Source organism: Crinia signifera, chromosome 9 (genome assembly GCF_055691185.1).
Source record: "Crinia signifera chromosome 9, ASM5569118v1, whole genome shotgun sequence".
In the NCBI taxonomy this organism is placed as follows: domain Eukaryota; kingdom Metazoa; phylum Chordata; class Amphibia; order Anura; family Myobatrachidae; genus Crinia; species Crinia signifera.
In genome coordinates, this window is record NC_139225.1 from 91453224 (window position 1) to 91474616 (window position 21393).

Below are 21393 nucleotides of genomic sequence, written 5' to 3' on the forward strand. Positions count from 1 at the left end.
CGTATGACAGATTACACTGCACACACTCCAAGGTATTTTTATGAGGACACTCGTGAGAAATCGATTGACAGTACAGTAGTATGCCGTTCTGTCTGAGGTAACTGGTAGTGGCGCGTGTCTATGCCTATGTCTCCAATCTCATTTGTAGAAAACATGGTGCCAGTGTCATTCTGCATGACCCTTGAGTCACTCAGATGGCAGCATTTGTCATTAAACAGTGTACAGAGGGCCTGATTTAGACCCTGTTATGCAAAATGTTTTGCGAATCCAAATACAGGTCGGGCATGTTTCGGTCTGCAGTGGCTGCACGTGACCTCACGCAGCCACCGTCCGTGTTACCCGAGCTACTCCTAGAAAACGCTGTGCCACCTCTGCACAAACGCCTCATCAGCATCTCATCACAAAGATAACAGTTTCAGGCGTTCCGGCACCAAGCTCATGCAAGAAGTACGGAAATTGCGAAATACTTTTACCAGCTTTTGTGGCTCGGTCTGAATCGGGACTAGAATCACAACTGTGATTGTATTAATATCTGCATCCGATTCAGGACAGCTATTCATATAATATCTCAGTACAACAGATCAGAAAATCTCCACTTACAGCTTCTCTGTTTGATGGTTGTCGAAATATCTTTGGTTCATGGTGCTCCCACGATAACATCCCATCAGCTAAACAGGAAATAAGAGGAAACAACCCATGAGATCAGCATCAAATGACAATAAACAGAACAAGATTAATTCTATTGATCTTATTAACCTATGTTCTTTTTTTCTTTATTGGTACATCATTAAAAGTTTAGAAAAAGGAAATGTAGTGTTCAAATGGGACAAGAAGGGCCCACCGGGGGAATGCAATGGTACGGGCCAATGTTTGTGGTATGGCTAGTCTCCAGAGAGGTTGTGACCAGCCTCCACATTTAGGCCCTTATTCAGATTGAGTCGGACAGCTACACATTTGTTCGGATTGCGTATTCCTGCAGAGTGCGCATGCGTAGGATACACATTGCGCATGTGCAATGGCGGCACTCCTAACTCGTTCACATCGCTACACAAAAAAAAACAATATGGGCGTATCTATGGGCACAGTTTGAAAGTGGGCAAAACTGGGCGTAAATCAGAGCGCCAACATGGGTGTGGTCAATAATTCGTAGGTGTGCCCTCGGATTCCTCACCGAGCAGCCGCGACCCTACACACCCAAAACCTTCGGTGCAAACAAGTAGTTTTCATGTCTCGGAGGGCATTAGTTCATGTGCACCGCATTCGGTCTGATAATCAGTACTCCCTGCAGCTAAAATACTCCCTGCTGAACACAATACTACCCCAGTCTTCTGGTCAATTTAATTTAATTAGCCCAGTCCTCTGGTGATATTTAATGCATTAACCCATTAAGTCATTGCAGCCTCACACGGAACCAAACATTTGTTTGAGAAGTGTCATGAAATAAATTAGTATCTATTATGGATGCCATGTTCGTTCTCTTGCACCATTGCTACATGTACACCCTTAAAACATAAGTGTGTTTATCACAGTACTTGTCACAATTAACAGTAGTCGACATTTGTCAACTCTCATCTTTGTATGCAAAAATAGCCATTATGTGATTATGCATCTATACGATCATGTGCTCTAAGCTCACGGATGTGTTATCAAACATGATTGATGCCTTTGTTTTGGCCTGTCCTGCCCATTTATCCCTTACCATCCATCAATACTGTTTATGGCCATTGGCCCAAAATTCTTAAAATGTGTCTTGTACTTCACATGTGATGTTGCTATGTCCAAACAATCACACCCTCTCTACTATCTTCTACAACAGGGGTGGGGAACCTTTTTTGTGTCAAGGGCCGTTTATATGGGAAAAAAAATCTTTCGGGGGCCATATGTAAAAATGTATCTTGCAAATTGCCCTGTTGCAGCCGTCCCACCCTCCAGCGGCTGCCGCTGAATAGGGCTGACAGTCTCCAGCTGCTGTTGATTAAGAGGAATCTCGCGAGAACTACCAACCTCTCGCAAGAATTCCCCTGTACTTGACTCCCGGCAAGGCACCGGGCGAGTGGGCAAGGCCACTCAGACCAGCTGCAGGGGCCACATACGGCGTGCTACATCAATAGGAAGAAGACTCAGATTGGTTGCCCATAGCAACCTCACATGTGAAATAGAACTTCCATCTTAGTACATTTCCCCCAATGCACACGTGTTCATTCCTGAAACAAAAATATTGTAATATTCCTTCATCTCTCTCCAAATGCAACACAATATGGGTGTGGAGACCAACATTGCACATAAATCTAGCTGCAAATCTGCAGATATATCATTTCACTAACAACACAAAGGTCACTTTAAATCAGTATTTTATTTAATTTTTTTTCCTGTTCTGTTTCACAGGCAAAATAATCATGTCAAAGTAGAACATAACTCAAATTAAAACACAGGCAGGACAAAATATAGAATCAGCAGAATCATCTCTCACACAACAGGTGATTGCCCAAGTGATACACCACACCAGCACTGACAGGGCATCAGCCAAGAATCCTGGCAGCCATGGTCAACATGAAGGAACATAGAAATAGCATTTCAAGAGAAGAAAAATGCAATTTTGGTACTATTTGCACGGAAGTAGATTGGCCACAAGGAGCTGGGTCACACAACAAAGGACAAAAGTAGGGACAAAATCATGGAAGAGATCAATACGGATGGCACCACATTATTTTTTTCAGGCACTTTTGGGCTTGGGTGGCCCCTTTGCTGTGCCCGCAGCTCTTCGGCCTGGTCAGGCTGGGGGGTTGGGGGGGGGGGGCATCTGCTGAGGAAGGGGGTGATGTTGTGCCCCTTCGGCCTGCACGGAGTGGTGCAGGTGGATTGGCGGCAGAAATGGCAGAGAGTAGGGCACTGTTGGTGGTGGGTCATCTCCGCCCCAAGCTTATTGTGGCGGAGGAGGTCATTCTGGTGGCTAAGGAGGTCATTTTGCCAGGTGTCTTGCTCGGGTATGACCTGTTGACTTGCAGCCATTGCCTTCAGGACCTCCTGGGTCCTATCCTGCTGCTCTGCCACTTCCACTCCCTGCTGTAGAATGCCATCCAGCAGCTGTGCCCCAATATCCCCCTTGGGCTGTGTGGGACCATGGTTTGATGGCAAAGTTGAGGGATGGGAGGTCCTTGTGTGGATGGAGTGCCTGGGGATGGTGGAGGCCCATCTTGGTCTAAAAAATAGGGGGAAATGTTTTTTTTTAGACACATGCTATAATACAATGAAAGCCAACAAGAAAACGCCACGTTGAATATTTACCTCCAAGTTCAGCCGCAAACACCTCCACTGGGAGCTTGCTGTCCATATTGGCCACTCCCCGGATCTCCTCGATTGTCACACAATCCTGTGCCAGGAGATCCAGGGAGGTGAGCTCAAGATGTTTGGGCATTCTGCCAGCCCCGATGGTCTGGCTGTGCCTCCACCATCTTGCCAGCTTCTTCTTTAGGTTGCTTTTTAAATCATGCCACCTAAAAAAGAGAAATAACCACTGAATACATAATATACCAATTGATATCATTTTGACAACATAATTTGCATTCAATTTAAATCATGCACATAGCACATACAGCAATGTACCCATTTTATGTGGTGTGTTCATGCCGCCTACTTATCACATCCAATCCAAATACACATAAAAAGTGTTTAAGGTCAATACTCCCATACTTGGAATAATAGGACAGTAAGGTGTGATACAGCCCATGGGGTCTTATTTGCTAAGATGTGAAATATACTTAACAGGTCATGTTGGTATGGGCAGCCAATCACATCCTGTCTACTATCTTGTAGAGGGTGCTACATAAATAAGAAGGACACTCAGTTTGGTTGCCCATAGCAACATTACATGTGAAGTGTATTTCGCATCTAAGTGTATTTCAACCCATATTTCAGACACATATAACCATCATTGACCAACCTATTTGTGGGTGTTAAGCAAAATTAAACTATGCTTTATTTATCCTTTATAGCTTACTAAACATCCCTTATCCAGAATGTTGCGATGGACACTACAATGCTCACTACTGTAGCAGCGTGCACGTGCACCATCACACCCCTCTTTTCAATGTTGCACACAAATTAGAGATGTGCACCGGCCACTTTTCGGGTTTTGGGTTTTGGGTTTTGGGTTCTGATTACCTTGAGGTTTTGGGTTCTAATGGGTTTTGCCAAAACACCTCCTAAGTGTTTTGTGTTTGGATTTCTTGGGTTTTGGGTTCTGATTTTTTTGTTAAAAAAGCATAAAAACTGCTAAAATCGCAGAATTTGTATTTTTTTTTTGCTCCTACGCTATATTAACCTCAATAACACTAATTTCCACTCATTTACAGTCTATTCTGAACAGCTCACACCTTACAATATTGTTTTTAGGGCAAAAGGTTGCACCGAGGTAGCTGGATATCTATGATAAGCCACACAAGTGTGCGGCACAAACACTAGACTGATATGGCACACTTAGCATACCCTCTAGGCTGATACTGCACACCTAGAATTACCCCTGGACTGATATGGCACAGGTAGCATCACCCCTGGACTGATACGGCACATTTAGCATCACCCCTGGACTGATATGGCACACTTAGCATCCCCCCAAGTCTGATATGGCACACCTAGCATCACCCCTGGACTGATATGGCACAGGTAGCATCACTCCTGGACTGATACGGCACATTTAGCATCACCCCTGGACTGATATGGCACGCTTAGCATCACCCCTGGACTAATACAGCACACTTGGCAGCACCCCATGAATTATACGGCAGACTTGGCTTACCCCAGGAATTATACGGCACAGATGGTGGCACCCCTGACCTGATACAGCACACATGGAATTATACGGCACAGATGGCGGCACCCCTGGACTGTTACGGCACACATGGCGGCAGGCATGGAATTATACGGCAGACAAATTCCTGCAGTAAAAATAAAAATGTGTATTCTTTTAATTATAAAAAAGAGCAGCACACCTTACTTAGCAACACCCCATAAATTATACAGAACTCTTGGCTCACCCCTGGACTACAGCGCATTTAACAGCCCTTGCAGTAAAAAAAAAAAAACACCTTAATTTTATTTTCATTAAAAAAAAGGGCAGCTCCCCTGGTCTGATATGGGACACCCCTGGAATTATACGGCACACATGCGGGCACCCCAGGACTGATACAGGGCACATGGGGGCACCCATGGAATTATATGGCACACATGCGGGCACCCCTGGACTGATACAGCACACATGTGGCCACCCCTGGACAAATACAGCACACATGTGGGCACCCCTGGATTGATACAGGACACTGGGCAAAGCAGCTGGACTGATATGGCACACTTAAGTTAACACCCCTTGCAGATTTAAAAAAAAAAAAAACCTTTTTTTATTTCAATTAAAAATTTAAAACAATATCTCTTAGCTGCTATTATTACCAAAGTTGAATTATTTATCTCTCCTCTGTTTCATACAGTGTGTTATTAGCATTGCCTAATTGATCATGTTGAAGACACTGTTGTGCTCCAGTCTAGATGGGTGTTACTCGCATAGACATTTGGCAGCAAATTAAGCTAATTGTTCCTGTTTAGTATTTAGCTCACGTTAATTCTCTCAAGTGTTAAAAAGCAAAGTGAAAGATTAAAAGCAGGTTATTTTCCTGAAAAATACTCAGCCGTTACAGATATTTATGACACATGACTCACGTTAAAAGTACATTTAAAATAGATGGCTGCAATTTTTCTGCCAATTCTTGGTTTTAAAACGTCATTAACCCTTCACCCGTGCAGTAAGGAGAAGCTGGAGTTCCTCGATTTTCTGCCCTTTGTTTCAAGTGATCTCTAGCAATTAACCTGGACTTTCATGAGATACAAGGATAGGCAGTATCTGTTTAATAGATAGTGACTTAGTACAGACAATCTTAGAGTTTTGCCTTACCACCTGTGCGCACAGACAGCACGGACACATCCGTGCTGTCTGACTTCTACATGCCGAATGAAGATGACGCCGGAGCCGGACCTTTTATAGAGATCCGAATCCGACGCAGGATGATGACGTCTTGGCCTCGATTTGGACTCCTGAAAATGGCGGGACCCGGCGAACTCCTCGGATCCGTCCTCGGATAAGGTAAGTTCTGGTGGGTTCGGATCTCTAGGATCCGAACCCGCTCATCTCTAACACAAATCAACATTTACCTAGTCTATAGCACCAGATACACATTTGTCAGGTACACCTGACATACAGCTGTTTTGACTTTTTGACACAAATACATAAGTACAAACACACACTTGCCTTCGCTTCACACGATCCACATCATGATGTTGTGGTGCCACCTTATTGATCTCCTCCGTTATTTCGTCCCATATTTTGTCCTTCATTGTGGACGTCAGCCTCTTGTTTGTAATCTCTATCCACTCCCTTGCTCGGGGTACCAATATCGCAAGTTCCTCCTCTTGAAATGCTTTATTTTTTTTCTTTGTTCCTGTTGACCTCTGACTGTTAGGATTAGTTTCTGATGTGCTGGCCTGGCTTATCTCTTGGGAAGGCACCTGCTGTGATCGTGACAATTCTGCTGTATGTTGTCCTGCTTGTGAGGTGCTTCCTTGCTCCTCATTCCTCCGCTCTTGATTGGCCCACTACCGCACATTGGAGGTGATGGATGCCATTTTGCCTTGGATGAGCTCTTGGTTTGATATTACAGAGTCAGACTCAGAACCAGACATGTTAGCAGCAAAGGGACCTTATGTTTGGCCCTCTATAAATACCCCTGAAACAACCCGGCAGGAATTCCGCCAGTATTCCGGCGTTAATCCCGGCAGAAATAACGCAAGCATGAAATTGAATAAGTACACACAGGCCAAGTTGAAATGTAGTAAATGGAGTTATTTGTTGAAGTGACAGATCTAACTTTGTGCTTCTGTATATGTATTTGTGTGTGTTGGTGCTATATTGCAGTACTATAAAGAAAGAAATCCATGCCAGATTTTGAAACAACCAACATCAGAGCACCTCAAATTAGCTAATGTCATGGTAAACACATGTAAGGGGCCTACTTTTTTTTGCATTTACCAAGGAGTGCTGCCTCATATGTCTCCATGACATTAAGTTTTTCTATATATATATATATATATATATATATATATATATATATATATATATATATATATATATATATATATATATATATATATATATATATATATATATATATGGGATGCCAGCAATGTAGTTGTGTCCCAGTGTCTTCAGTCTCTTCAGTAGCAAGGTAAGTTTGGATATGATGTCTGTCTCAAAGTTAAGAATTCTTACTGCATGCTTATGTATGTGTTTTAAAGGCGTCTTCTCACAATTCCAACATCATTTTAACATATATTTTTTGCCTAAATAGTGCATGTTACCTGTGCACACTTTTGCCTCTTGAATGGTGGCTAGGATACAGTATTCCAGCCACATTTTTTATCCAAAATGCTGCTACTTTAACATTTTTGCAAGCACTGGTGTAACTAGTGCAAATGTTGTCCATGGTAATTACATATATGTTTAATTGTGGTGTGTGGCAAGTTAAATGTTGTGTCCATTGTTTCAGAAAACATTTGCCATCCATAGTGAACAATGGAGAATACGGGCCATCCCTCGCCTGTATGTATGGTAGAATTACATAATTGTATATATTTTTTTGGTTTTTGAACATTAACAGTACATTGTTGTGATTGTGATTATTTTCTGTTAATTTAATTAGCAGAAGCTGCAATGGTGTATGCTGTGTATGAGGAGGGGCAACATGCGGCTCCACCCACTCGGCCCCAAAAGTGGCCAGGTCGTGCTAAAATCTACCGCTCATGGATGACCCTCTTTGGGATGCCCGATGATGAGCTACTTACTAGGTACAGGTTATCCCCACATGTTATTCTAGAGACTCTCTCTTTAATTAAGAATGATTTGGAAGCTCATCATTGGTTCAAGACAGCAATACTGACACTCACCCAGGTGTTGGTGGTGCTTCTGCGCCTCAGGATCCTTCCAGCAAGAAGTGGCAGTACTTGCTGGGATATCCCAGCCTGCTTTCAGCAGAAAGGGCACTTCATGGCCATCTTTTGCCCAAGATACCCTTGACTTTAAGCTGGCATTTCAAAAACTTGCTGGCTTCCCTAATGTAATAGGGGTTGTGGATGGGACCCATGTACCATTTGTACCACCATCCTGGAGCAAGCGGATCTACCGTAACAGTAAGATGTTCCACTCGCTTAATATGATGGTGGTATGTGGCCCATCCATGGAAATACTTGCCTTTAATTCCAACTTTCCCGGAAGTGCCCATGACTCTCATGTTATCCGACAAACCAGGATCTGGCAAAGACTACAAGAGCTGGAAGGCCGTGATGCGTGGATTCTGGGTGACTCCGGTTACCACTGCGATTGGCCTGTTAAAGGGCCGTTTTCTGGTGCTCCACCGCACTGGGGGCCACCTGCAATATTCCCCAGAAATGGTGGCAAGGATTGTGGGTGTGTGTTACTTCCTGCTCAACATCGCTGTGAGGCGTAATGTTCCCTTTCCCGAGTTGGAAGTAACAACAGCTAAGCCTCAAGATGTTGCCCTGCGCCCATCCCGCACCCGTGAGAGCATCCGGGGAGACCATCTGTGGGACTGTGTGGCGGCACGCTACTTCAGGTATCTGTGTGAATGGACAACATACTATATAATATCTTAAAATAATAGATTAAGTTAGAAATACACACACACTTTAAAATGTTTTAAAAGGTCACATTACGGTTTATTTGACATTCATTGTACCTGTCCGCTACATAGTGATTTTGGTGTAATGGGTTGGGGGCCCAGTCAAGTGTGAACTGGGTGATGTTTTGCATTGTTTGACAATTTTCTAACATATTGAATATTTCATTTTTCTATATAGCTGATTATTGAGGCCATATAAGGTGAGTTGATTTGTAGAACAGTCATGTTTGTATTTGTATTTTGTGTTTGTTGTACGTAGGTATTATATGGTGCTTAATATTTTAATAATGTCCAAAGGAATATTTCAGTGGCTATAGGCAGATATGGTAAGGAGTGTAAACAAGGTTTAATAAAAACATAGGTACTTGTGTAGTTTCACGGTGCCAGCATGGCAGCGTGGGCGAGCGAAGCGAGCCCTGCAAGGGGACTCAGACGCACGGCGCCATACTGGCGCCGTGAAACTACACCAGTGCCAAAACATGTAGGCAGGAGACATGCGCATATGTGTATGGCTATATTGAAGTACATATGAGCATATACCTACATGCATAGAGTAAGTTATGTGAGATGATCCGATCGCCGTGGCAAATTTTTTTTTGCATACATACTGTTAATTGAAGTAGTATCAATAAAGTTAATACCAAATAAGAATGTTAACATGCTTATGGCCCTTGTGGGTGTCATGGAAAGGATATTCAAAGATAGATAAGCACCAGGCATATCTTGTGGCCCGGCGCCGCATCTACGCCCGCACGGGCATAGTCTGACCATCGCTCAATTGGAGCGCGATGGTCCGACTTGTGGAGGCCCCAGCCGGACCTGCTAGAAGAGCTCAGGGCTCGATTAAGACGCTGTGAGTATTTTAGCATCCAACACATAGGGCCTTATTCTGGTTGGAGCGGCCGGGCCGTACGCGTACGTCCCGGGATTTTTCATGATCTGCGCATGTGCAGATACGCTAATGCGCAGGCGCGAACACTCCACAACGCTTACGGCCGGGGTCTCAACGTGCGAAAAAACCTGGACGCGAGTGTACGGGTAATGGGGCGGCATAGGGGCGTGTTGATGGGAGCGGCCGAAATAATGAGGGAAAATGGGCGTAAATATGGGCGTACACGGGGGTGTGCACCAAAAATGAGCGGTGCTACTACCGCACGATCGACTAAGGCACCGTTCATTTCGGACACCAAACAGGCGGCCGCCAACCGCCAGCTCAAACCACCCCTACAGATACCGCATGCCAGCGTGCGGCTGAGTTGGCTAATTAACGCTGATTACTACTCAAACACATACACCTGAATGTAATAAGCAATGCTGCAGTCAATTAAGTCCAAACCATGATTTCACTGCCTGCAAGCCACACACACAGCACGCAAACACATTGGAAGCTTATGTTTCTATACTTCTCCACATTTAAAGGTTTGTTTAATTTAAGGTAAGAATCTTTTTATACGCTAAGGTAGGTATTTGCTAAACAGTTAGACACATTCACTACGTGCTTTCATAGACTTTACGCAGTAGCACACTCAATCTACACAAGTCGACATGTGTCAACGTGTTCACTCTAATACTAACATAGGTTTTGTATTTAGGATACAATAACATAAACCACATCTAACACCTACAAAGGATGTTTCAGCAATGTTTTAAGCCCATGACCACTATTTGGCACACAATCTTTGTATAGTACCCAAAATAATGACCTGTACCACTATCTCATCTGCTATGATTTGGATTTGACTACACTCTGGATGTAAGATGCTACCAATCACATTATTGCACTCTCATCTCTCTAACAAAGGATTCCTACATCTGCTTATGACACTGTAAAATCATATATATTTAAAAAGTTAGGCATGTTTGTTCACAAGCTAATTTATCATGTTTGGCCCATTCACACATCTTTTTTTAGGGAGGACACATATGCATTCCTACACAAATGTACCTTTTCACCCTTGTTTGTCTGCCTCACCCACTCCATGAGGAAAGCATTGTTCTGGACCTGCTTTTACCTACTACTGTAGGAGCTACCTCACCTGCACACAAACTGCTTTCTCACCTATTAAGTTGCTCTGCACATGTGCTGACACAAACTAATTAGCAGGGAAAAGTTGGATAGGAACATGGGAATGGCCATGGAGAGGGTTACACATGGGAAACTTCGACCACACTTCAACAAATGTTCAAAAATACCCTGGTCAGTAAGTACACATAAATCTAGTATTTGTTTCACACAAGAAATGACACATACCACAATTTAGATTTAATTTGTAAAATAAATTTATTTGCTGTTCAGCATCACAGCTTGACACTTTAATGTGAGAAATCAAATAAACAAATAAAATAGACACACAAATAATAAAACAGCCAGAACAAGAGGTTGCATATCTCCAAACATGTGTTACCCTGCAAATGCAATGGTGAAAGAAATGGGGACACCAGATTACGTACTGCAACAACCAGGGTGAATACTAAGCAAGATACACACCACCAAAAAAAAATATCCTGCATTTGTAGAGGTCAAAATACGAACTTTCATGCCCATGGCACGCAAATGGATCGATGGCCAACTCAGGAAGCGGATGTCCAGTGCAATTTAAACCTTTGGGCTCCAACCACAGAGGAAGTGAACCAGGTCTCATTTGGGCCCTTTTTTGCCCCTTTTAGATGGGGCCTTGGGGACAGGGGCCTTTGGCTCAGCTGGCTTTCGGCGTCTTCCCCTAGTCGACACAGGAGGGTCAGCCGATGTGGAAGGTTGGGGAGCAGCTTGGGGTGGGGCAGCAGATGGGGGATTGTCCCTTAGGGACCTGGCGGTGGACAGCTGCTCCGCAAGAAGTTCATTCTGGCGGCTGAGGTGTTGGCCAATGCTTACTATGCCAGCCGCCAGAGTTTCATTAATGCGGTTCAACGCCTCAACCTGCAGGTTGTTTGTGGCCTTCCACTCCGCCAGAAAATCCGCCACCTGCTGCTGACGGATCGCAGCATCCACCCCTTGCTGCTCGATCCTCTCCAGCGTCACCAACAGGCTCTCATCCCATGTCTCCTGTGGCTGGGGCTGGGGGCGACGTCTTGGTGGAGGCTGGACCACTTGCTCCACCTGTGGCTCTGCAGAGGAAGATGCTGCCGGTACATCCTGGCTTTCTGCTTCTGCTAGGATAAGAATTGAAAACAATATCACCATCACATACGCAATAAAAAATATCTTTCTAAATACAATGCATTACTGTGACTTACCATCAAAAGGAGCATCAAAGACCTCCGCCGGGAGCTCACTGTCCATATTGGAGATCCCCCTGATCTCCCCCACATCAATCACGTCCACGGAGTCCTGCTCCAGGGGGGTATACTCCAAATGGTCAGGCATAGGACCGCTCCCGGTGGACATGCTGTGGTTGTACCGGTCAGTCATCTTCCTCTTCAGTGAACTTTTGAAGTCAGTCCACCTACAAGTTTAAAAATACAAATATCACCATGAGATATGTGCACCACTGTGCTACGTGTAGGGTTACCACCTAGTCCCTTCAATTCCGGACACATGTTAATTACACAGGTTCTGTGGCAGTTTAAAATTAGGTGAAGTGGAGTCTTGAAGTCAGCCAGCCACAGAACCTGTGTAATTAATATGTGTCCGGAATTAAAGGGACTATGTGGTACCCCTAGCTACGTGACATTTCCTAGTGTGGGTGCTCTTATGTTTTTTTGCCATATGTGTCCCACACACACATTCATGTCTAAATTAGGAGGCATTTCAGTGTCTCATCTCATTCATTAGGCCACTAAATGCACATACATACATCACTATGCAGAAATGACATCATCCATGGGCAAATTAGGCACCTCCACCTGGTGTGAAACTACACATTCCACCATAGCTTGACAATGTGGTTATTATGGAGTAATTTAACTATGGAATGGCATACTGGGATGTGTAGTTTCTCACCAGCTACATGTGCACAGTTTGCTCATTCTTGTTTCAGTTGCATCATATGGAACATGTTACAACAACTCTTTCAAAAACACACTTTCTCTTGTCCCATCACATACTTCACATGAGCAGAACTGTGCCCATAACCTCACATCACACCAATGGTGCATGTTTCATATATCAATGTGGGTTATTAGACATGGTTGTGTTCACATGTGACATTGAAGTGTAGCACTATCTACAAACACACCTTTCTATTAGTCTCAAAACATACATGTAACATATGTACACACATATGACATTATCAGGGGGACAAAGACCAGGGCAATTTTTCAGCAGTCTCCAGCAGGAACTGAGGCCCTTATTCTAGTTCACTCTTTCTGCCCAAATATTTCTTTGATGGACAAAACCATGTGCACTGCAGGTGAGGCAGGTGTAAAACCCCACCCAAATCTGATTATCTCTGCACAAGTAACACCTGCCTCACCTGCAGTGCACATGGTTTTGTCCATCTAAGAAATATTTGGCCAGAAAGAGTGAACTAGAATAAGGGCCTCAGTTCCTGCTGGAGACTGCTGAAAAATTGCCCTGACAAACACACTAACCTTTTCTTCACCGCGTCCCAATTTCTGACCACTGGTGACACCTGGTTCACTTCCTCTGTGATCTTATCCCAAAGGTTTCTCCTTGCACTGGCACCCGGCTTCCTGGTTGCCAATTCAATCCCTTCGCTTGCCCTGGGCACTAGAATTCACATTTCGGCCTCTACAAATGCAGGGTTTCTCTTTCTGGTGGTGGTATCCTGCTCAGTCCTCACCCTAGATGTTGCAGCTTGTTTTCTGGTGGCCCCAGTTCTCTCACCATGCACCTGCTGGGTCACACCTGTTTGGAGAGATGCAACCTCTTGTTCTGGCTGGTTGCTTGGCCCTTGTGGAGCTGGTGGAGGTTCACCAGGGCCTGTTACTGAGGGGCCCGCTTGATCTTGCAGGCGACTCCTCTCTTGGGCCCTCCTTCTCCGCTCCTGTTCCCTCTTGTTCAGTGCATCAAGCAGGGATTGTGCTGTAGCTCTCTGCAGAGCGTCCTCAGCTGCAGAATCGTCTGAGTCAGACATGTTTGCAGCAATTGTGGGCTGCATCTGACTGAATATTTATATGTTAATCTCCCGCCATGAACAAGGGGGCGTATATATTTTCCCGCAATGTAGATGCAAATTTACGCCGATATTTCCCGCCGATAATTCCCGCTTAAATTACGCAGGTCTCAACGCACCTGATCAATCACCTGTATATGCACATACACAGGTTGTGGAGCATTGTGGGCTACATCGTGAAATGTGTGCACCTGTCATTCCAATGATGAGTGTTGTCAGCTGGTATCTGTTGGAGTTCGTGTATGCCTTGTGAGTCACATTTCAAAACATCACGTTACAATGCTTTCCTTACATATGTAATGTGTAGGAAATTGTCATACAGCAACATGTCGCATTGTGGCCCTTTAAGCAGCGTAGTTATGACTAGAGGGTTGCGTGTATTATTTTCCGCACACTGTAAATACAGTACTCCTCTCCATGGATATCGGTGTATCGTGCCCCCTTTAAGCAGCGTAGTTGTAAGTACAGGGTTGCGTGTATTATTTTCCGCACACTGTAAATACAGTACTCCTCTCCATGGATATCGGTGTATCGTGCCCCCTTTAAGCAGCGTAGTTGTAAGTACAGGGTTGCGTGTATTATTTTCCGCACACTGTAAATACAGTACTTCACTCTTCATTGAATGCATGCTGTTGGTTGTGGTGTGTGTATATCGGAACGGTCCGCGTAAGTTTCTATTCGCATCCAGTTTGTTAATGTAAGAGGGATTAATAAAGTTAATACCAAACAAACAATTTTTTACACCAATCAGCAAGCACCAAAAGTGATATATGTACCTGCAATTAATAACTGCGCCATTGCCAATATGACTTCCAACAGAGCTAGGCCATTTTCCACCCCTGAGCTGTTGGCCCTGGTCGACGTCATGGACCGTCACCTGGGGCCCAGGGGCCCATATGTTAGAAATGCGGACAAGCGGCGGGCATATAATGCTGCCCGCCGCCTGATCTTCGCGACGACCGGCGTCCGCAGAAGCCTGGGGCAAGTTGAGCGGCGCTGGTCAGACCTGCGCCGGCGGCAGCCAGTTTTCCTGAGCTCCCTTCGCCGCCATATTGCCCGATGTAAGTTTTGATTACTAGTATGTCAGCGTTTTTTAGCAATGTTTTGTGTACTTTTTATAAATATGTTGCTGAGTATGGGGGTGTATATGGGTGTATATGGGGGTGTATATGGGTGTATATGGGGTGTATATGGGGGGTATATGGGTGTATATGGGGTGTATATAGGGGGTATATGGGTGTATATGGGGGTGTATATGGGTGTATATGGGGGGTATATGGGTGTATATGGGGTGTATATGGGGGGTATATGGGTGTATATGGGGGTGTATATGGGGGGTATATGGGGGTGTATATGGGTGTATATGGGGGGTATATGGGGGGTATATGGGTGTATATGGGGGTGTATATGGGTGTATATGGGGGGTATATGGGGGGTATATGGGTGTATATGGGGGTGTATATGGGTGTATATGGGTGTATAGGGGGTGTATAGGGGGGGTTTAAGTAGTTGATCAGTTTTTGGGTGTAGGATATCAAATAGTTTGCATGATAAATGTCTGAAATATCACAGCAATGATAATTTTGAAGGTTATGAGCATGACTAATGTGAATTTTTCTTTCCCCCTTTTTTATGAAACCCAATCTTCGATTTCTATGCCATCAACATGAACATTTCAGCACGGGCAAGGGCACGCATGGAAGCCCGGGAGCAGGCAGCCCGGGACCAGGCAGCCCGGGACCAGGCAGCCCTGGAGGAGGAAGAGGAGGAGGAGGAAGAAGAGGAGGAGGAAGAGGAGAAGGAGGAAGAAGAGGAGGAGGAAGAGGAGGAGGAGGAGAAGAAAGAGGAGGAGGAAGAGGAGGAGGAGGAAGAAGAAGAGGAGGAGGAAGAAGAGGAGGAGGAAGAAGAGGAGACACTGGGTGCAGCTTGGACCCACACAATTTCCCCATCCCCTTCCCCCTCCACAACCCCCACCCCCTCCACAACCCCCACCCCCTCCACAACCCCCTCCCCAACCCACACCCCCTCCCCCTCCCCAACACTGGAGACACTGGGTGCAGCTTGGACCCACACAATTTCCCCATCCCCTTCCCCCTCCACAACCCCCACCACCTCCACAACCCCCACCCCCTCCACAACCCCCCCCCCCTCCCCACCCCATTTCCTACCCCCCTACACCTCTCCACCACCCACCCCCAAACCTCTCCACTCCCCACTCACACCCACTACCTCGGTCCAAACTCCAGGACCATCCCCCTTGCTCCTGACCCCCCCAACCACTGCACAGCCAACCAGCGGCGACCAGGATGGCTCAAGTAGCCGTAAGTAAATAATGTGTCTAATGTTGACCTACACATTTCTACACATAAACAATCACAACAACCACATATGTGTATCCAACATCAACATTAGTTGCAACATATCACTGCAGGCCGACCATGAGGTGTGTCCTGTCCTTCTCCAGGAACAAGGCTCCCCTTGGTGGTTTTTTTGAGTGTGGCCATGCCTCACCCCTTGAATAATTGACATAACAGTACATCCAATGAGATATCCGACATTAGTGGTGTGGTAGTTATGTGGCTCCAGGTGTTGGGTAACTCCAGTTCCCAGCATGATGTGCAACACAGGGCCGGATTATAATGGAGGCGCAAGGGGTCAGTGCCCCTGGGCCCCCCTCTAGCTAGGGGCCCCCTGTGGTTGTCATGTATTTTTTAAAAATAAAATGTTTAAGTTATGTTTTTTTTTTTTATCTAAATGTTTTGTGCATGGGTGGGGTAGTGCTGCAGCTTCACCTATCTGCCAATGTGACAATGATTTATGGTGCTGAGCATCAGGAGCCAAGGCACACTGATTGCACAAGTGTGCAGTGCATTTCTGGGAGTTGACTAAGTCCCATGACACTTTGCACCAGAGGACAGAGGCTGAGAAGTTTGTGCTGAGCTCTGATTGGTGGAGCTCATTACATGCTTCTCAGGTCCATGGATAACAGCAGCAGCAGCTTAGTCATAGGAGGGTTTTTAATCAGAGGCAGCAATAGGACTGTGAGGTCTCCTCCAGAGTAAGGGGCAGAGGGACAAACACAGGCTTTTCATGTGGTGTGTGTATATATATATATATATATATATATATATATATATATATATATATATATATCCCCTGCAGGTAACCATTGACCAAGTTTATTCTGCCTTTACTCTGTGTTTTGACAGTATAATATTCGCCCATGCAGTGTGTGGCCAGTAATGACAAGTGCAAGGGGGCCCCCCGCTCTAAAGTACCCCGGGCCCCCCAAAGGCTTAATCTGCCACTGGTGCAACTTAAATGTAGAGATTGTTTTGTTCATAGTGTGTGAGGCCATGCGGATGCATGCTTTACAAACATAGCTGTAGGCCTATAATTTGTACAGCAATGTCCTAAATTTAAAATACTAAGGAGTGCTTAAGCCACAACAATGTCATAACCCTTAAATAGCACAGGCTAATTGTGAGGTTAGAGGACAGTCCCCCAAAACCAAAGTACCAATTGGGATACAGCATACATTCATTGATGAAGGAGTAATTGAATTAATGTTATTTACTATGTACAGTATGTGTGTGTTAACATATTATTTTTTAGTACTGTGTTTACAGCAGACCCATCTTCAATGTAGTTTCTAAATGTATGTGGCCTTCACACATAACTCTGAACTTTTTATTATGTACAAATACAACAAACATTTGTGTATGTTATATATTAATTTTTTGTTTTATCCCTTCATTACAGACACTGAACAGCACCAGGAGGAGGTGGCAGTCCTCATGCGGGAGATCATGATCACCCTCCTGTACCTCCAGCTCATTTTTGGCCTTCTGGAGGCCCGCCTTTAATTTTTTTTTTATCCCCCCCCCTTATTATTTTTGTAGAAAATAAAAGTTTCATTACAGTTCGAAATTGCCTGTGTTTTTACTAATAAATATGTTAGAGGGCTTGTAAGGGTAGGTACATACAGATGTGTACTGTAAGTTATACTTGTAATTTGAGGTGAGGGGTAATGATTGATGTGTGAATGTGTGTGTTTTTGAGTAAAATAACACATAGTGAAAATGCATGAATGTTTAATGTTGTTCAATTAAAACATCACACATAACATCAGGGTAGGTATACATGTTACACATTTTGGACAAAGTAATTACGGACATAATTTAGTACATATACAGAAACACCAACATAACTTGATTTAAAAGTAACAGCAATATGGGGACACATAGATAGTGATTAAAATGCCACATTAGAACATAACAAATATACATGTAATGTGGGTTCAAATGTAGTTTTATTAGGTCTTTATTAAGGTAGACAATTGAGTTAATAGAAAACAATAATTGAATAACAAATAGATTAATTAATCAATTGTCAGATTAGTAGTTGAGAGGCAAGATTTGCAGGTCCATATATGTGAAGGGTATGCCAGCGTGCACGGACGTACGCTCACTCTCACGAGCGGTGACATAAGCTGAGTTTTCCATTGAAAACAATAGGGACCCGTCCGTGCAAGCTGGCGTACGCTCAGATCTCCGCAAGAAGTCGTTGGGAAGACGGACGAAAGACGTCCGTAAACGGCGCCGTACGCTCAGTTGTACGCCAGTTGTCGGAGTGTAAGGGCTGGGCCGTCCGCGTACGTTGCCGTACGCTCATTTGTACGCCACTCCCCTTCTACGGTATTTCTGCCCGTACGTAAGCGGCTGATTTGTGGGTGGACCTAACCCTAACGGCCGCGTACGGCTAGCGTGCGGTAATGGCGAACGTACGCACGTTTGGCCGCTCCGATCAGAATAACCTCCATAATCACTGTTTTTTGCAAATGTTTGCATGCGTTTGATCATATTTGCCCATGTTAGGCCAATTGTTTGTATTAGTGTGAGCTTTGTAAAACGAGTGTAAGTGTCAGTGTGTGTGTGTGTGTGTGTGTGTGTGTGTGTGTGTGTGTGTGTTCTGGTATTTATCACATTGTGGGGACCGGAATCTGTTTACACAGTCACGTTGTGGGGACCTTGTGCGGTTTGAGGACCAAAAACCCGGTCCCCAGAAGGGAAAGCTTTACAAATGATTACAGGGGGTACTCGGAAGGTGCTAATGTGATTTTTAGCATTGGCCCATAATGCATGTTTATTAGTGAGTGTGTGTGTGTGTGTGTGTTGCTTCATTGCGCCCCCTTATAGTTTCTGGTTGGTAATGCACTCACTGCCTCCCACACACACATATTCCAAATATGGTCATGTACCACCCACTTCCTGGTCCCCGCTTCAACTGCAATATATGTTTTCTGTGTTAAAGGTGGTTGCAAAAGGTTTTTTTTTTTTTTTTTACAGAAGTTGCCTGCTAAAGAACTAAAATGTATACAATTTAACAAAAGTGGAAGACATGATAGGTAAATTTGTATAACAAACCAATATAATCAGCGTTCAGCCTTTAAATTAAGTTAATTAGCTTTAATTATTTAGCAGGATAGCTAATTAGCTAGCTAGGTGCATGCAATTCATTGATAAAGGAGTATATTTTTGGAGGGGATATGATCACTAGGTCGACAAGGGGAAGGTTGATATGCATAGGGTCGACATGTCTGAAGATCGACATGAGGTTAGATTAACAGGGATATTAGGTCGACATGGGCTAAATCAACAGTCAAAAGGCCGACATGGTTGGTTTTTTTAGCCGACATGTGCCGACAGATGGTATTTCATGCCCTACCATCCACTAGGGAGTGGTGGGAGAATAGAATAGTGTGCCGAGCGTAGTGAGGCACCGTGCCCGAAGCATGGTGAGCGCAGAGAGTCATGCAAAGGGATGCGGTGCACTTTTTTAGTGTCCATGTCAACTGTGTTGACATTCGGGATAAAAAAGGTGAAAATCCTCGTGTCGACCTAATGACCCCGTGGACCTAACCCCATGTCGACATTCAGACATGTCAACCTTAATGCATGGCAACCTTCAGTGGTCAACCCAATGCATGTCGACCATCTTCTTGTCGACCCTATAACCCATACTCCTTTTGGAAGATATGTGGTGAAATTGAGTGTTAATATTTTGCTTTAATGTATGATTTTAATTTTACCAGAACTAAATATATATTCCAGTTAGAGGAGTTGGCACACTCCTTACAGCAATCCATAAGTGCCTGGGGTGTCCATCCAATGGTTTGTCAGGCCAAATACATAAACAGCAGGTAGGGAAGAATGCACTTTTATTCTCTCATGTTAGTCACAGCGACATCCTTTGGTCATGTGTCGACGTTTCGACCGCGCACAAGGCGGCTTTTTTGAAGACACCACCACAGTATCGCCTCCCACAAGCAAAAACTTGCTTGTATGTATATATAGATAGATAGATATAGTAATGGGCAAAATATGACATAGTTGAGTCCCGTCGCCCCCCCCCCCCCCCCCGAATCAACCTACCTTTAAATAATGTAACCAGGTAACCAAAGTGAGACAGATAGGAGTTTATTTGTGCTCTCCCTAGTAATAATTAGAGCAATTGAAAAATGTGAGTAGGTACTGTATGTGTTCACTTAAGGATTATGCATAAATGTACATCATTGAAAAGTACTGATGCCATACTATATGGCTACATTATTTCTGAATTTGAAGTGCTTCACAACATGGGGCACATATATATATATATATATATATATATATATATATATATTTATATATGGAAAAATAGTCTTGTCACTCCAGGGGACTTTGTTCAGCAGTTTTTTATGTAGAATACAAGGCAAAGTTACACGATATCAGTCAATATATATATACCTTAATATCAGGGTTGCCGACCCTCCCGGAATTTCCGGGAGTCTCCCGAAAATCGGGTACCCCCTCCCGGCCCCCGGAAGGGTGGGCAACCCTCCCGGATTCAGGGGGGACCCCCGCTGACCCCCGGATCGCGGCATTAAAATGCTGCAATCCTCGGGTCTCAGAGGAGGGGGCGGAGCTAAAACGACACAATCGCGTCATTTTAGCCCCGCCCCCTCCATGGAGATCCCTGAATTAGCTGCTTTTACCATTATGGGGCGGGGCTTAGTGATGTCACTCGTAAGCCCCGCCCCCTGAGCGGCTGCTGAAACTCTCCTCTCCGGGCTTCTCCAGGAGAGGAGAATGTTAAAGTCAGCAACCCTGCTTAATATACAGAAATCTAGATTTCAGCATTGTTTGCAAATAGTTATCATTGAAAGTGGGCATAACCATGGAGATATACAGAAAAGCAAGCACAAACAAAAAAAGTACTCTAATGTTGCAGTATGCAGTATATTTTAAGCCACATTTAGAGGCTACTACTGTAAGTGCAACGGAATCTGCTACACTATACGGTATAAGTAACTGTAAATAAATAAATATAGTACCAGAGGTGCGATCACACTTGGCCAATGGTGAGGCCAGTGTGTGTGTGTGTTTTCTGGTAATTATCACATTGTGGGGACCGGCATCTGTTTACACAGTCACGTTGTGGGGACCGTCATCTGTTTACACAGTCACATTGTGGGGACCGGCATCTGTTTACACAGTCACATTGTGGGGACCGGCATCTGTTTACACAGTCACATTGTG

At 44.5% G+C, this 21393-nt stretch overlaps 1 protein-coding gene across 1 annotated transcript in view; it reads right to left on the reverse strand.

Moving 5' to 3' along the window:
• Window positions 1-21393, reverse strand: part of CHRDL1 (chordin like 1) — a 139302-nt gene that overhangs the window by 25077 nt on the left and 92832 nt on the right. The window contains exon 5 of the mRNA XM_083159376.1: window positions 601-668. Coding sequence (XP_083015502.1) covers window positions 601-668 — 68 coding nt within the window. The remainder of the gene's footprint in view (window positions 1-600; window positions 669-21393) is intronic.